This window comes from Pieris brassicae, chromosome 5 (assembly GCF_905147105.1).
Source record: "Pieris brassicae chromosome 5, ilPieBrab1.1, whole genome shotgun sequence".
Taxonomy (NCBI): Eukaryota; Metazoa; Arthropoda; class Insecta; order Lepidoptera; family Pieridae; genus Pieris; species Pieris brassicae.
The window spans coordinates 7,226,914-7,245,174 of NC_059669.1; the positions used below are offsets into that span (position 1 = coordinate 7,226,914).

Here is an 18,261-nt window from a genome sequence, read left to right on the forward strand (position 1 = left end):
ATCAGAAATATTACAAAGACTATTTTACACCATAGAATCACTGTAGAAAGTTTTATTCACAATGATAAATTTTAGCTTTTAAAATCAACCTTGTCAAATGTCCGACACATTTATTAGTCTTATAACTTCCATTCTGTGTTTATTAGTCTGATAACTTTTCTAAAGTGACCAGCCTACCGCGACCGGCATTACTTGAAAATGTATATTTAAAGATACCAGAGCCGATACTTTGTAATCTTAGTGTAATTACTTATTTCGACATTAGCGATAATGTTTGTTCGTTCAGCCTCAATATTTGGTTGTTTGTCAGAAATCCAAAGCAATATCAATACTGCGCAATAACAAGGCCCAACATTTACGGATATTGAGAGAACTACCTCGAAATCGTTTACAAATATGTCGTAATTGCTATCACTATCGTGACAGTGCAGGTACTCTGTACACACGTACGTAACCAGGCAAACTCCCAGGAGGCTAAGAGAACATTCATTAGCGGCAGAAAGCGACATGTAAATCAACTTTCATGTTGGCATTTTAACTATAATATTTCAGCGATCTGTATTTTAATAACTCCATCAGAAGTAACGTTGGTGTTTCTGCTTTGTTTAGTTTAAAGTACTGACAAATACACTGTTTTATCAACTAAAATAATATTGTCTCCCTTACGTAATTAATACTTGAATTATTCAGACTGTTACAGTATAATAGCTTGGTAATTACTACTTGGTTACAAGTTAGAACATTATCTGTGGCATGATTATATAGCGATAATGGCTAACGACATGCTTTGTCACTCGCGAACTCTTGAAAAAGCCTTTACGGATTTATATGGCTCCTTCTTGCTTATACTCGAAAGCTGTCACTTTATAAAACTTTTTTTACTCATAGACGGTTAAGGCGTAGCTCTATTTATATATAAAAATGAATCCCTATTTCCCTTGGTCACGGCATCACGTGTGAATAGCTGGACCGACTTCGCTAATTACTTTTTTGTTAATGTTAGGAGAAGGTTCTCATGAAAGAAAAAAGGAAGAAAATTCCGCGGAAAATTAGAAAATTTCAGAATTCAATTCAAACTCCTTTCATGTAACCTCATGGCGTTTGACATGCATTTCGCATAAAATAAATGCTTCGATAGGAGTTATTATATTGGTAAAATACATATAAAATAATAACAGTCGCCAATTGTTTGTGGCATTAATCTTGAAAATACATGTTTTACACATGGCCAGTTATATGCTGCTTGTTCTCGTGTCGGAATACCCACAAAACTATACATATAAGCGCCAGAAAAGCAAACAAATAATGTTGTTTATCATAATGCATTATAATAATAAACACTTTGTTTCTGAAATATTTTTTATTTATTATTCCAATTCGAGTCCACTAATTGTAAATAGTTATAAGCTGACTTAATAGTGTAAGGTTTACATTATTAACATTTATACCATAGAGTATATATATATCGCGAACTCGCAACATTGAAACAGATACAACAGTTAACTGACTAGATGTGTTTAATATCAATGCATTGCTAAATCAATATACTAGAAGCCGAAGTAAATGGGTGATCTTACGATTAAAAGCAGTTTCTAAAAAACAACGCCGGAATGTTTTACACATTTAAAAATGATACTTAAAACATACTTAATATATATGCAAAAGAAAACCCAAAGATTACCAAATAGGTATTTTACTTTTACAATCCTTTATAATTATCTGTGCAAACCGTTTTAAAGCAATGTAAACTGCAGTTAACCAAATACAGAGACTAATTTATAGTTAAAAAATCTATATTAATTTCACTCTTCTACTAATATAAGAGCTTGCAAAGATACATAAAATCGTACACGTACAACACATTAAAAAGTTTGGTGTAATGGTATTCACAAAACCGCCATGTGTCAATTAAACGATATTGTCAATTTAACGAAAAATGGACGATTTGTAAAAACTTTATCAGAATTAAGTTTGCTTTATCTTAACGATAATTTCTATTAAGCCCTTTAAAAGTAAAATTCATTTAACAACAAATAATAATTTAGATAAAAGATCCTATAAAAATGGTAACTATAAAAATAATAAATAATTTTTATTTAGATTAATTAAAGTTAAACCGCATAATTAGCCATATAAAAAATACTTGCAAATATCATATTAATGAGAACAGTTAAGTTATTAATAATTGTTTTAAAAACTTATGGTCCTATTTTGGAGCCTAAAGGCATCTTTCTTTTTTAAATTTGTTCACCTTCCCCTTGAAAGCATTAAACGGCAGTGATCCATAACTTCTGGAAAGTGATTAAATAGTTTGATACCCATGGCGTAACAGTTTTTATATACATCGTGGTGCACAGCCGTGTTGGATCCCTTGGAAACAGACAATTTTCTTTTACATTTAAATAATCAAACTATGTAAGGAATCATCTAATTTAAGATTTCGTATCGGCCTACTGGCAAATTATGGGAATACTAATTTGGACAACATATGTACAATATTATTTTGGGGGGTGATTCAAAATTTCCAAATAAGGTAATATGCATACGGGAAAAGTTCCTTTAGTGGCCATCAAAACAACAAACATTAGATTCCCCAAACGTAGAGAAAATTTATGTAAAAAGTTTTAGAGACCTTAATTAAATTTTCACTGAAACTAGAGCACTGAGATTTGTGAAGTCAGTAAAGGATAGTTCGGGTTAGCTAGACGATTTGGGTCTGCTTATGTGTGTATTAAGTAGGTTTAATTGATTTGTCAAAGTTTCGGCCGAATGTTTTCCTGACATCCGTTATGAACAATTACGAGCATATTGAGAATCTTTACACGTTTTAAACAAAGTCAATCCCGTAATATTCATCAGGTCACGGGGCATATTTGCAACGGTTCTGTGATAATTGAAGTGTTCGAAATACATAATTTCAATTTAATAATTTTTGATGTGGGTGATCCCAAATATTTTTTCACGGCCGATCGTCACATTTGTTGAGATAGTTGAGTCATTGTTGAGATTTACTTGGGTTACGTTAGACACATTTTTATTTTGATATATACTTTTTGTTAATTATAATTGGTGATAGTTACGTACACTATTTTGAATTTTGTAGTGAGCGTTGAGTGCGTTTTTTAGAACTATCGTGAGGCAAGGTATTAACATGAGTCTAACCTCTCTTTGTTCCCAAACTAATAGAATTTCTCCAAATCCTTACGGCTGATAATATTGTGTGCCTTTCTTCCTGGTAAGAATATATTGTAACGAGGTATGTACTCAGGACTTATTATTCTAGTATAAGATTGTGTATCGACGGCCACCGAACCGTTCTTTGTCTTTGAAACTTCTTTATCGGCGTTGGAAAAAATCTTGTTCTTGTCCGTACATATAATAATGACAACAATGATAGTAATAATTATATTAAAATTAATGAATCAAAATAAATGTTATAATCTTAGTAGTATTAAGGTAAAATTAAATAATTGTATTATTTGTATACATGTCTATGATAGTAAAAGCCTTTTATCGAACTTTATCTAATTTAACTTCATTTAACCAATTTCTGTAAAGTTGCATATAGTAGATCATTTTTGAAAAAATAAGGTCATAAACACCCACACCTTTTTTGTTTGTTTTTCTTACAAGGAAGTGATTCTATAAGAAGCCTTTACGCTGACCCACCTGCTCGACGTAACGTCTTGTTATAATAATGGTTATAACAATTTTAATTAATCTCAAGTTGGTTTAAACGAAGTATAGTATTTGCTTTCATATATTTGAAAAATCACTTTTTATAAAACACTACGAAAACCAAACTTCTCAAGATTCCCCCATGATTTGTTCAATTTGCGCACAATTATTGTGAGTGCTCTCAAACTGACAGATAAACGAATAAACCTATTCGCGTGCCTCTAGGGATTTCGGGATTCCAATGTTACCAGACAATTATATTAAGTGCCTTTCGGTAAACAATACATAATGTATTTTTTATTAGCCGATTCAATCGCGCGTGTTTTAGTTGATATATAATGTTCGCTGCCAGTTTATGGTATCTTTTTTTTTAAAGAATAACACCAGGCATTAGACCTTACTCCCGAATATATAAGAAGATTCAGTTTTAAATTGGAAAAAAAGGAAAAAAAATTGTTGTTTTATGCAACTCTATAATTTTTCTTTAGCAAAAACGTAATATTAAAATTTCTCTAACTCAATCATAGAAAATAATTAGCCCTTAAAAAACCCTTTCATATATAAATTATATATATTTTATAATTATGTATAAATTATTTGCTTTTACATGGTAATCATTTGATATGTACATAATATATACAGAATTGAATAAAAGTAAAGCACGTTTTTTAGTTTCAGATTTATCGTTACTAATGTACATCTAGCTAAGAATTAGTCAAATGAATTAATCAATAAAACCATATTTACCATTCATCAAATATTAAATTTCATTAACCTGAATTATGAACCTTTGATAATAATTTAATACTTACTTTACTAATTTAAATTAGTATCAAATGTTGCTTTTACGCGGCGTTACGTTGCTTTTACGCGGTAAATAATACTGTAAATAGATAAAACGTGACAAGCAAATTTTACCTGTATCCTATATAATGTAAGGATAACATTGTTTGCATGGTGCGTTCCTCATCTGTGTATAGGGAATAATATAAAATGCTGGATGTGGTAAGTGATGGATCGGATATTTTTGGCGCGAAACTGAAATAAATGACGTAACTCAGGTAATGACAGATAATATTATTATTTGTTCGGCATATTGCCAAATATGTAACAATCTATTTTTTATCTACCTACCATCTCCGGTTCGTGTGTCAAAGACAAATCGACAATTGTCATCCTTCTTTGATTGACAACGAGCATACAACCTAGAGATCCTAGTTTCGATTCATGGCTAAATATTTTCTTTAATATTAATTCGTACATGAGAGACATTTATTGTTATCGGAAATCAGTAGAACACAGAAATTTCTGTGTTATCTATACTGATCTGTGAAAAAATATATCAATAAAGTGATGATGTGTTTACGATTATTAATTTAATTTGTTTCTCTTGTTAGATTGGTTCTGTTCTCCAATTTGGCGTTAAGTTGTATCATTTGTTTCCAATACTTCAGTTATATCACATCTTAAAACAGCAAGTTTAAGTCCACAATATTAAAATGTATATGAATCGTTATCTTAAGACCCATTAATTAATAGGATATACAAGAAAAGTATTCATGTCTTTAGACTAGCAATTTGCAAATGAGTGTAAAAAAGAACTTGACTAACTATTGTAGACAATGATAATACGAATTGTAAGAAAGATAAAGTGCGGTCGCGGCGTGACCCAGAAAATGCATTTTTTGCATTTCTCTGCCTGCCTTTTATTGCGCTCATTAAACAGATTTATATTCTTGCCGTTCCTCGCTAACTGTTGACTTACGCTACATGCTGAATAAAGAATGGATAATGGTGTCTTTGCTCTACGAAAATACTACAAACTTCTTCTTAGAAATAAACATCTTATTCTGACGTAATAAAAACGAGTGCACACGACGAGAAGATACACTTGTAAATATTACTGCTTCATATACAGTTAAAATATGTACTCGCCAATATATCGACTTTGGGTTACACAAGGTTTATGTTAGACTCAAACAATAACAGTCTTCTTATAAAACTGGAATAGAACAGTACTGTGTTAGTTACCATGGTTACCATTACTAATATTTATTGTATCTCACAGTAAAAAATATGATTATGATCACTTGTTTATTTTGACAGTTTTTTATATAATGATAACATCACTCAATTCCAGGACTTAAAGAATTCCTTAATCACCAGGAGAAGAAAGAAAGGATAGGAGAAAAGGTTAGAAGACGTAGGAGTATAAAGGCTATATTATTATTATTTAATGATATTATGAGATAAGGAATTAATACTACCATTAATTATAGAACCTTAATTACAACCATGTTTTAAATATACACATTTCTTATTGACAAATTGTTTTCTATGTGATCAAACGAGATAAAGTTATTACCTATTTTAAAAATGGCGTATAACTTCTTGTTGATAAAAGCACTTACTTAAAATTTATTACAAAAAATAGCGTCTAAGGCAACCGAAACAAAGAGATATGAGAGTTAAGATTCCAACAAATGAAGACAATACTCCATTACCGAGAAAATCCAATAAATAATTACCTATTGTAAGACATATGAATTCCATTCCAGCTCATTCCATGGTGCATTTACGCGAGTAAACGTGGCTAAATTAATAGCTAGCCATTATTCCTCGGTTCAGCTCAATAGAACAGTGACGTAACTTATTACATGCTCTATCGATGCCGGTGCGAATCTATCGACCAATTTGTGCACATCACTAATGTAATTCACGAAATTATACCTATTTCTTTTGTGACGATTAGACCATTTGTTTAAGGCGTAGTTTATTGGTGCAAAGTAACGTAACACTAAGTTACAAGTTGAATGTCTGTTTAGATATTCGCTTTTTCTAGTCTTAAATTTATGATCGATACACATGCATATATGTCGGATATAATGTAATAAAGAAACACGATGTCATTTATTTTATTAGAATCGCACGCACGCAGTATTATATACTTCTTACAGGTTAAGAATTGTTAATGTCAATTGGACCGATCGCTGAGTTTTAATTGCTCTGTGACCGGCGCTTATGGCGAAGGTGCAAAATGACATTTTTTTAAGAATTAACGTGTGTGACGACAAGAAACTCGTTTATCACTAATCGTTCTGAATCTGCGACATCATATTTGAGATTTTGTTTTTAGCTTTGTTGTTATATAATTTAATTAATGTTACTGTATCAGTTATCGCCCAAATAGAGAATTATAAGAGCGATGTGTTTACTGTAATATCCAAAGACTGAATTCAAAAGAAAATATTTTATCTGTACCATATGTTAATAAGTAAATACTTATCAAAAATTTTTTTTGATACATTTATTATAATTATGCAGATTTTACCGCGCCTTAACATTTTAAGAGCTTTTGAACTCAAAATTGCAAAATCTAAGACGTAGAACCATTTATATCAACTTTAAAAAACAGGAGGTTAACAATTCGTTGTAGTTTTAGATTGGAATATACAATATTAATCAGGGCTTCGTAAATATATTTGGAATTGATCGTTAGCAGAAACTTACATCGTTTGAATATTGTTCGTAAACTATTTCAACTGTATGAAACATGAGTGACATCAAAACTGTTATTGTCGTATCGTTGTATACGAATAGTTCACAAACTGCCAAAAAGCTTGTACCAAGGATAATTGATAAGTATTTCTACATAATAACACTTTATTTACACCATAATAACACTTTATTATTAATATTTTGAATTTTGACAGGTGTAAAAATTAAATATATTTAAAAAAGACTAATGATCTGGATGATTTACTGCTTAAAACCTTATTTTTATAAAGAAATTTTAAACCTATTTTGGGTGTTTCTATATTTTAAAATCAATCTGAATTTACTAATTTTTTTTGCAAATATTTGATTTATTTATTATGTATTATAACCTAAATATCTTTTTGCGAAAACACGTTTCATTAACTTATTAAGATCGACTTTTAATATTTATTTGTTTTTTTTTTCATATTACATAATATTCAAGTAAGTAAATAAGAAAACTTTTGATATTTCAAAAAACTACTTAACTAAGTAATTATTACATCAAATTTTAAATATTATCACAAAAATATCAAATCTTTATATTTTTTTACTACTAAATCACTTACACTGAAAATATAATTTAAAATTTATATAAACAAAATATATATTGTATTGCAGTTACGCTAATCTCTACTAAAATAATGTCGAAATGAGATATTATTTAAAAGTTCATAGAAAGGGTCCGCAGCTTCATAATTGAACTAATTCTTTAGATCAATGTCGCAGATATAATTAAATTACCATTTTTGAACGAAATCTTTTAGACCTATGTTAATTAAAATTTTCAGTTAACGTGATTTAAAATAACCGACACCTCGGTATTGGCTATGTTTAGGTACATAGCGTGTAAGCGGAATTCGTGTCGCCGGGAGTCAAACCCAGGACTGATATACACCCTGTATTGGAAGTCCTAGTCAGGATCAGTCCATTCTTTATACAAATTTACACAATTTTATTGTAGTATAGGACGATTTTCTTAATTTAATAATGCACCAATGAAAATGCAACGTTGCGATAAAGTGCACTAAACTATGACAGTGATGGAATCTGGGGGAACATATTGAGAAGATACTCAAACTGACATTTGACACCTAGTGACTGCTTTTTCTTTTTTTTTCCTCTTGTTATGGCTTTTATTTATGCCAACTGGGCACAAGGTACTTCGCCAGTGTCGGTAGATGGAGAAGACACGAAGGAGATTGATCGGTAAAAATAATAATTAAGCTAATTTTGAATATGCATAAAAAATAGTTGAAATTGGATTGTTAGTTTTGAGACAGCACAGACAACACAAAATATGAGTAAAAGCATTATTAAATACTGTTTACTATTTATGAATAATTTTTATATATTACACTTTAATTCTATTGCTTTCTATATATTTACATAAAAATCTACAATATGGACTAACCACAAACATTTAACACTTAAAGGACGGGGGACTTGTCATAAAGAGGATAAGTTAGTTTGGGACAATTAAATAGTATGTGAGATACAGTGCCTTCATCCAAGCCACACTCACAGATAGAGTGATCCCTAATCCGGAGCTTGGCTAGATGAACAGGGGTGCAAGCATGTCCAAGACGCAGACGCGAGATTGTAGATGTAATCCAGCGATTTGCATTTCGATAATAACAAAACCAGGGTTGTCTTGGTATGTTTGGTTGGATGGAAGCATAAAACTTACCCTTAACCGATTTGGAGTCATTCCAAAATGTCTTCCACGTTCTGTCCAGATATATATTTGCAAGAGAACAAAGATCCTGAGCTGAATTTTTAAAATGATCTAGAGAACCTGACTCAACAGCTGCTTTGGCACATGAATCAGCAGTCTCGTTTCCTGGGATACCTGAGTGGCTAGGAATCCAAACTAGTATGATAGACAATCCTTTTTGATTACAAGAGAGCAGAGTCTCCCTGATTTTTAGTATAATAGGAAATGATGATGAATGATTTGCTACGAAATGGGTTCTCTTTAATGGACATTAAACAACTTAAAGAGTCTGTCAAAATAGCTGTCTGTTGTATGTTATGGGAGTGTGCAAATAGGATTGCTTCAAATAGAGCTGTGGCCTCTCCTGTGAACACTGAAGACTCGGGAGGACATTTAAATTTCAGGATAATTCTATACCGAGGAACCCAACAGGCAGCACCAACACAGCCATCTGGAGACAGCTTTGATGCGTCAGTGTAAATAAGAAGATGATTTGACCAATTTTGATTAATATAGCTTTGTAATTTGATGTTGGTATCTGGGGCTCCTTTGATCAGACCAAGGTCTGTGATGATGGGAGGTTTGTATACCAGGGCTTTATAAGGAGTAGAATATAGTACATTTGATAGTCGGGTTAATCGATGCCAAAGAGGGTGGGATGATATCTGTAACATCTTGCTAACAAAGCGGTCACATAAATACTGCCGGCGGATGTGTAGAGGAGGATCAACACACTCAACCTGCAAAGCATTAGTAGGGGAGGATTTCATTGCACCTAGAATGATTCTTAGGCACCTATACTGAATTTTGTTTAATTTTCCAGCAGCTGATTTGTTAAAGGGATCCAGAACAAACATACAGTAATCCATATGACTACGTACTAAGGCATTATACAATAACTTTAAAGAATAGGGGTGAGCACCCCACCAAACCCCCGCTACTGCTCTTAGTACGTTAATACCTTTTTCACATTTTTTTATTATGTGTTCAGAGTGGGCAATTCCGTTCAGCCGATTGTCTAAATAAATACCTCAAAATTTTACTTTATCTGTCAGGTTGATTGCTTGATTTTCAAATGAAATGAGTAGAGTAGGAATGTATCTCTTCCTTGTAAAAACCACTGCCTGAGATTTGCCAGCTGACAGGGACAAGCCGTGGTCAGACAACCACTGGCCTAGATAATGCAAAGCAGAATTGATACGACAGGATACTTGCCCTATACTGCCTGAGCTGTGATAGAGGACAATATCATCAGCATATTGTAAGATATTACAAAAACTGGTGACAGACAGTTCGAGGTCGTGGGTATAAATGCTATAGAGCAGAGGGCTGAGAACTGAGCCTTGAGGGAGACCTTTCCAGACTAGTCTGGCGGGAAGAGAGGTATTCTGATGCTTTATCAGAATAGATCTGCAAAATAGCAGATTACATATGAGATGAACCATCCTCGAAGGTACACTCAGCTTAAGCATTTTCTGCCTGAGCGCCGGAAGTAGGACATTGTCATATGCAGAAGCAATATCAAGAAACACACCCACAAGGTACTCTCCTTTTGTAAAGGCTAGGCGAATGTCTGTTGTCAGTATACTGAGGCTGTCTGTGGTACTCAAACCCCTCCGGAACCGAAATTGAGAGGAGGGGAGAATATTTCTACTTTCCATTAACCATTCCAGTCGGTTTTTAAGAAGGTGTTCTGTTACTTTAGCTAAAGTAGATGAGAAAGCTATAGGTCGATATGAATTTGAATCTGAAGGGATTTTTCCAGGTTTGAGAATGGGAATGACTCTTTGAGATGTCCAAGATGCCGGTATAATACCAGTTTCAAAACATTTGTTTATTATTTTAAGGTAGTAAAGTTTAGCTTTGTCATTTAGTCTAGCCAGGAAGGAATATGGAACGCCATCTTCCCCTGGAGTCGAATCTTTGAGACCATGAAGAGCGATTTGAAGCTCAGAGAAAGAAAAGGGAGCATCCATTTCATCGGAAGCTGGAGCTGGCATAGAACTCAGAAATGAGTCCACATAGGGAACGAAAGGTGGAGCCAATTTGTCTGCAAAGTTGTTAATCCAGTCAGAAGGGTTATTTGAAGAAGCATCAACATGGTTCAGGGAACGACGGAATCTCCTCACATTTGACCACACAATAGTGGATAGAGAGCGAAGGCTAAGGGATTCACAAAATTGTATCCAACTAGATCTTTTTTTTTTCGATACTAACCTTTTAATTTTAGCATCAAGCCTCTGATAATTATTAAAGTTCTCCTGAGACATACAAGCTGAGTAAGATTTCTCTGCAGCCCTTCTCTTACCAAACAAATCGCTGCATTCATCATCCCACCAGGGAGAGGAAAGCAGCAGATTTTTAGGAGAGTGCTTTTTGGGGATCTGATAATCGGCCGAAGATTTGAGAGAATTTAAAAATAGATCATAGCAAGACAAGACATTTTCTTCACGTTCCAAATCCGGCAGAGAGTCTACCATACAATCAACGGATTGGGCATACTCTTTCCAGTTTACTTTTTTGAGTATATATTTCAAAAGGGAGTTGTGGTAAGAGAGGGGTAAGGATTTGTTGTTTAATGTAATAAGTATGGAAAAATGATCACTGCCATAGGTGGACTCAAGGGCGTTCCAAGTTAGTTGCGAGGCCAGGTTAGGGGAGCAGAGGGTGAGATCCACTGCAGATTTGGGATTCTGATTAGGGTATACCCTGCGAGTTGGGGAGCCATCATTGAGGATACAGAGATTGACAACGTCGAGTAAGTCAATCAGCAGTGGAGCAAACCTATCACTAGCGTGGCACCCCCACATAGTGTGATGGGTATTAAAGTCACCCATGGCTATGATAGGGCTGGGAAGGGATGATAAAATTGATTGTATTTCGGGAAGAACAGAAGGAGAAGGGTGAGGAATATACAAAGATACAAAAGAAATATCTAAGGTACGAACAGCAACAGCATTAATCTGTTCGCTATGGGTAGGAAGAGGAATTTGGTAGAAAGGGAGGGAATGCCGTACAAAGACAGCACTGCCCGCATACCCATCATTCCTGTCATCCCTCAGACAGGAGAAACCAGGTACCCGAAATCGGTAACCAGGTCTCAGCCATGTCTCCGTGTCCTCCTGTCAACAATTGTGGGTTTATGAGGGAGATCAATTCGTGTTTTCTTGAACGTAAGCTTTTACTATTCCATTGAATTAGGGTTATTGGGTCCGTTTTGTAATAATTTAAAGAGTTGGGATAGTTTTTTGGCAACGTTGGGCGATAAGGGAATTTCGCTACATGGGGCGACAATACTGAGAAGGAATTCAGAAATAAATTCTAACATTTTGCCCTGAGAGGGAAGGGTGTCAACATTATTGTTGAGAACACAACCATTTTGGAGAGATGAGGAGCACTCACCAACAATAGTCTGGTGAGCTGTTCTATCGTACCCCTTTGCTAGAGAAGCTTGGGGACGAGAGGAGCGATAGATTGTTTGGCGATAGGAAGTTTTGGTAGGAGTTTGGACTGTTTGAGGAGATCTTAGAGAATAGACAGGAGGGGTAAACATTTCTTTTGTTATCTCAGCATATGAACGTCGGACAGGTGGAAACTGAATTGCTGCTTCAATGTATGAGATATTGTTCTGGGACATCACCATTTTTATGGATTGCTGTCGAGTAAATTCTGAACAGCCCTTGTCAGAAGCAAAATGTTTACCTGAGCATTGTAGACATGTGGATGTTACTAAGGTGACTTCGCACGTATCACCTGTATGGGGCTGAGCACACCTGTAATATCTGGGCTTAGATCGGCAGACCGATTTGATATGACCAAAACGGCAGCAGTTCAGGCACTGTATGGTTGGAAGTTTGTAGGTTTCGACAGGGAGGGAAGTGTGGTAAGAGTAAATCTTAGAAGGGAGCATTTGTCCCCTGAAGGTAAGGACAACAGATTGGGTAGGCACCCAGGTGGTGACACCCTCAGTAACTGATTTTCGGTTCAGTCGCCTTGACTTTAACACCTCACCATATCCAGGAGGAAGCTCTAATGAATCAACGAGTTCGTAAATTGACCAGTCCAACGGTACACCTTTGACCAACGCATTCCGGTTATGTTATAAGAAGGGATAATAATTTTAAACTTGCACATAGCGAGAATCGGGTTAACCAGTAAGTTGTTGGCAGCTTCAGCAGAAGAGAACTCAACGGTAATTTTATTACGGCCTTCATTTTTTACACCACCGTGTATGACAGAACTAATTTTGTGCTTATGCATAAACTGACCGAATGTAATAGCACCGAACGACGCTCCAGAAGATGGGTCCTCTACTTCCCGGGAAACTTGGACAATGAATGGACCTTTATCATCATTAGAGTACGATCGAGGGCCATCGGAAAAGGAGGGGTGGACATATAGGTGTTGAACAGACGGGTTCGCCTGAGTGGGATCCGTAATTGTTTTTTTAAAAGAAGGCATATTTCTCTCCTCACCTTGTGTTTGCGAGACGTAGAAAAGGTTCCCGGGTCGGGAGGTTCGGGGTCAGGATCCATTTTACTGGAACTGCAGCGACTATATAAGTTTAAATTTTATACTTTACCTACACCAATCACAAAACTAACCCTTAGTTTTGTGAAGATAAAACAATAACAACTATTTTAGCTTTGGAAAATCACAGAAACACCGGAAAAAAAACTAAAATCTCACTGACACGTGCGTCAACAATCCACAACCGATTGTATATCTCGACTGTGCTTTTATTAATTACTTGATATTTACTTTATAGTTACACAGTTATTTCTTCACGTTTCTCGGCAAACTACCTCTTCAAGATAGCAATGTACCTGCATTGCAAATATTCTATTCGTCGCAAAATGTGTTTATAAATGTACAAAAAATTACACAGCACAAAAATTAATAACATTAAACATTGTATTTGTTTTGTTATAAAACGTTAGAGAAAAATAAACAGACGCCTAAATACAGAACCAATATTTGCATGCGGGAAAACATAAACCAACAGCAAACATAATGATGAATACATATTATACCTGTATCAGGCCAAAACTAGATGCAAATTAAACGAAAAAATATTTAACACGTTCTCTCATACAAAACAAATAGTATTTGATATACTATCAAAAATAAATATGAAGACTGATAATCCTTTTCCTATTAGCTATTTCTTTCAGGTCGTCCTGGTAAGGATTTTCTTTTACTAGGACGTTTTATTCGTTTTTTCCTATAATAACTTACTATTGATATGATTAGGTAGGTTATAATAAATAATTAGGAAGGCATGAATGAGTTTTTTTTGCTAACAAGTGACCTTGAATTTTTATATGGCAAATTGTGAATACGAGACTTATACGTAGGTATATAAAGAAATAATATACTAAAAATAGGTAAAAACTAATCAAAATCATATATGAAAATAATTTATATAAGTAAAATTCATAATTGAGTTAAGAATGTGAGATACAAAAATTATTTTTAATGTGTTAATTTCAAACAATTTAATTTCTTTTTTTATGGGATTGTAATTAAGTATACTGTATACAAACGTCATTTATTCTGAAATATATTAAGTCAAAAAATTATATAGATAATTACAATATACCCGTATACTCAACGATTGCAGGCTTTTTGACACTTGAATGTTATATAATTTTTGTTTAAAATGAACCAAGGCTATTTCGGACCGTTGAAATTTTCAAAAATGAAAGATAACACGGGATTTTGTTAATATAAGAAGTAAACAATTATATACATATAAATCTCTTTATAGTACGAAAACAATATTTATTTGAAACAGTTTCATTATGTTTTCATTCGATTCAGTGTAGATGAAATCCTTGAAAATATCTTCAATTTTCTCTTGTTTCGTAAACACGTGCACGCTTCACGGTATTTCAAGAAAGAATGAGAAAAATTTAATCAACTTTAACGAATGAGATTGGAATTCATAAAATCCACTTTTCCGTTGACTGTATTTGAGCTTAATTTAGTTGTTTTGATTTCTTTTTTCTTATTTTAAATCATAAATCACACCTGTTTCCAAACATTATTCTTTATATAATACTTAGTTTTAACAGCTTTACGCTATAATTTTAGTAAGATTAAATTAAAGAAGTTATTGTCAACATTATACGCATAAATGGGACTGGAGAAACTTGGTCTGTTTCCTAAGTTGCTCGCTGATTCATATCAAAAAGTACCATCTGATATGACTTTAAGCTTCCGAGTTAATTTTTCACATAATAAATAAACATATAATAAAAGTGTGAAATATTTACAAAATTTATAATTATCCAATAACCAAGAATATCACATTCATACAAGTTAATCTGATAATGTTTCGTATTTGGATTTGAAAAGATCTATTTGTCACTTATAGATGGTTGATTTATATAACTTTGGCTTGTTAGAATTTTGTTTAGTAAGTGTATATTTGAGTCGGTAGATAACAATTACATAAGTTAAACACCTCACGTGCTTTCTCTGCTACTCACAAATGCTGTGTTAGTATCACACTGATCGTATCATCAACTATAATTGCTCTAAAACTTGAATACTAGCTACTGCTGAGCGCCTATTGCATTAGGCATAGCAATCTACTAACGACTCCCTAATTCTCTGCGATCCACACACTAAAATTGCTCCACGTAACTACGCTGACTGGCTTTTCGGCGTCGAGGATTAGCCAAATATTTATTCAATTTTAACGCGATAAAAATTTTAATTTTTCGTAACAATTTTTTCTTAATACAAAACAATAACAGCTGCCAACCTTACCGAAATAAAATAATAATCCCAGACCCTATGCTGTATAAGTGTATAAATGTAAGTTCGTGAAACATAAACAAACGAATCGGAGCCCAGAATTCATTTGCGAGAAAAACGGCCTGGAGCTCGGGTCATTTCACCGAAATTCGGGGAGAATAAATGTCGACAATGACATTGGCCTGTGCTTACACGCTACAAATGTAACGACCTGCCACAGTAAAACTTTTGACGGATTTATTAATTAAGTAGATAAGAGGGCGTGTTAGATATAAATAGAACAACGCTTGACATTGCTTTGTTTAACTGGAACAATACAATCAATGTATATCTTGATATTTTATATTATCTGATATGTATTTAGCATTTACTACGTTTTCCAACTACCTTTACAAAGAAACCCATGCAAAAAATGCTAAGGGGTGGGTGTTAAGAAATTTTTGGGTAAAATGTGCTAAACGGGCTTGGGCGGATCGGCGATTATACGCACGTCATGTCGTCGATTTTATTTTCTAAAATATGCCGGTGTCATCTTCTCTTCGCCATATGAACGATCATTTATTGCGCACAAGTAAGAAAAATAAATTTGCATACTGTCAATCTACAAGCGCACGTCCGCAATCGATTTTTAAGATAAGATATTATAGCCTACATTAATATAGATGGAGCCTGCTTTTATCAAATTCAAACTTTTGTAGCTAATAAATAATTAATAGCCGCATAAATAAGTATAAACTCGAGCGACACATTTAGGAATTTAAATTAAAAACTTTCAAACAAGCAAAAGTTTAAAAATCCAACTCAAATGAACTCCTAACTCGTATTTCTTTATTTTCTTTCATCAAACACCCTTTTATGTTCGGTAAAATGTTTATTTAAAAAGTTTCTCGGCGAAACATTTTATATGAAAAGTTTAAAGTTAATTTAAGTATTGAAAAGGCCTTGCATTTAGAATTAAATTTTGTTTTGTATTGAGTGCACTTGATGCAATTTTTAAAATATTTAATTAAATCATTATGATCACTGTGATTTTTTACAAACAAATGACAGTGAAGTTCTATCCAACTTTTCGGTATTGTTTAAAAATGCAATTTTATACCGAAATTAAAACTCAAACTCATACTTTTAAATGAAATAGAATTCGATATATATAATCTATACAACCGTTAATCCTCACTGATTTATCATCGCAGAACCTAACCCTCAGCTTCGAGTTGAGAAGAAGCACGAGCTCCGTGTATCAAAATCCAATACGTTTTCGATATACGTGAGACTTTTGACACTTAATGACAAAAGCTTAATTTCAATGATTGAAGTCGTTGCTGTAAACACTATGAAATAATTTAAGATTATCTACTCCTTATATTTTTAAAATGAGTTAACTTCTTGTAAACAAATACATAACATATATACAGTATAACATATAACATATGTGTTTAACTGTTGATATTTGTCATTGAGGCTATTTTTTGTTATAGGAGGACGAGCGGCTCGGTGCGACCATGAACTTATCAGGGACACCGCCACGTGGGATCAATGATACCAGCTGTAAGTGAAACATATGATATACGTATAAGTTAGCTGTAAGTCAGAGAAACATTCCATTTTGAGGTCTTGTAAAACATTTAATGCCTATAACACTACTAACCAATATTTAACCCTTGGAGCATGGAGATTCATTTCTGTTTGCTTTAACGGTAGGTGTAAGAGTAAATGATCTTCTATAGTTATCAGAAAAATGAACGTAGCCTTATAATTAGTAAACAACAGGCAAACAAAAGGAAAAAAAAATCTTGCCTTGTGTGATTATTGCTTTGCCAGAAATCACACCTGAGACAAATAAGTGATGATGATGAAATTATGGAGGTTGGTTCTCATTGCATGTGCAGTCTCGTAACATATAACTAATCTGGCAATAAATACTGTTACATAAAAACTTTTTCTTTTTTTTTCAACTTTTAATTAATTTGAATTTGGAACACGTATATTATTTTAACTTCTTCTGATTTTCCTCCATTTCACTTATTTTTTCGTGTACATTATCAAATTACAATATGGAATGGGGTGTTATAGAAAATAGGATTGCAGTGATCGCCTTGCATGAAGTGGGTATGGAGCCCTCGGTCATATTCTAAACACTTCAAACGCTTGGTATCAACCGTATGCAGTGATCGCCTTGCACGAAGTGGGTATGGAGCCCTCGGTCATATTCTAAACACTTCAAACGCTTGGTATCAACCGTATGTTCGTATATCGTACTATCAACAGATACGACAACACTTCGTCTATCGAAGACTAGAAAAGATCGGAGTAGCCGCACGCTGTTAGAACCACAAAGGCTTTTAATGCTGTTAAAGCCAGAATTCAAACCCCATTAGGAAGCCAAAAATCTTATCACGAGAAATGAAGGTTCCCGTTAGGACTCTGTCGCGTATTATAAAACAAGACCTCAATCTCGTTGCTTATCGTCGATATACAGGACATGCCCTAAATCATTATTGACAATTAAAGAGAGTGGATCGATCAATACGCCTTCTGATACGATACGCAGGTAAAAAGCACAG

At 33.7% G+C, this 18,261-nt stretch overlaps 1 protein-coding gene across 1 annotated transcript in view; it reads left to right on the forward strand.

Annotated features, from left to right (window-relative positions):
* LOC123710331 (5-hydroxytryptamine receptor) overlaps positions 1 to 18,261 on the forward strand; it is a 51,870-nt gene that overhangs the window by 20,211 nt on the left and 13,398 nt on the right. The window contains exon 2 of the mRNA XM_045662153.1: positions 17,176 to 17,245. Within this exon, the coding sequence (XP_045518109.1) occupies positions 17,200 to 17,245 (46 nt within the window). The 5' untranslated portion in view covers positions 17,176 to 17,199. The remainder of the gene's footprint in view (positions 1 to 17,175; positions 17,246 to 18,261) is intronic.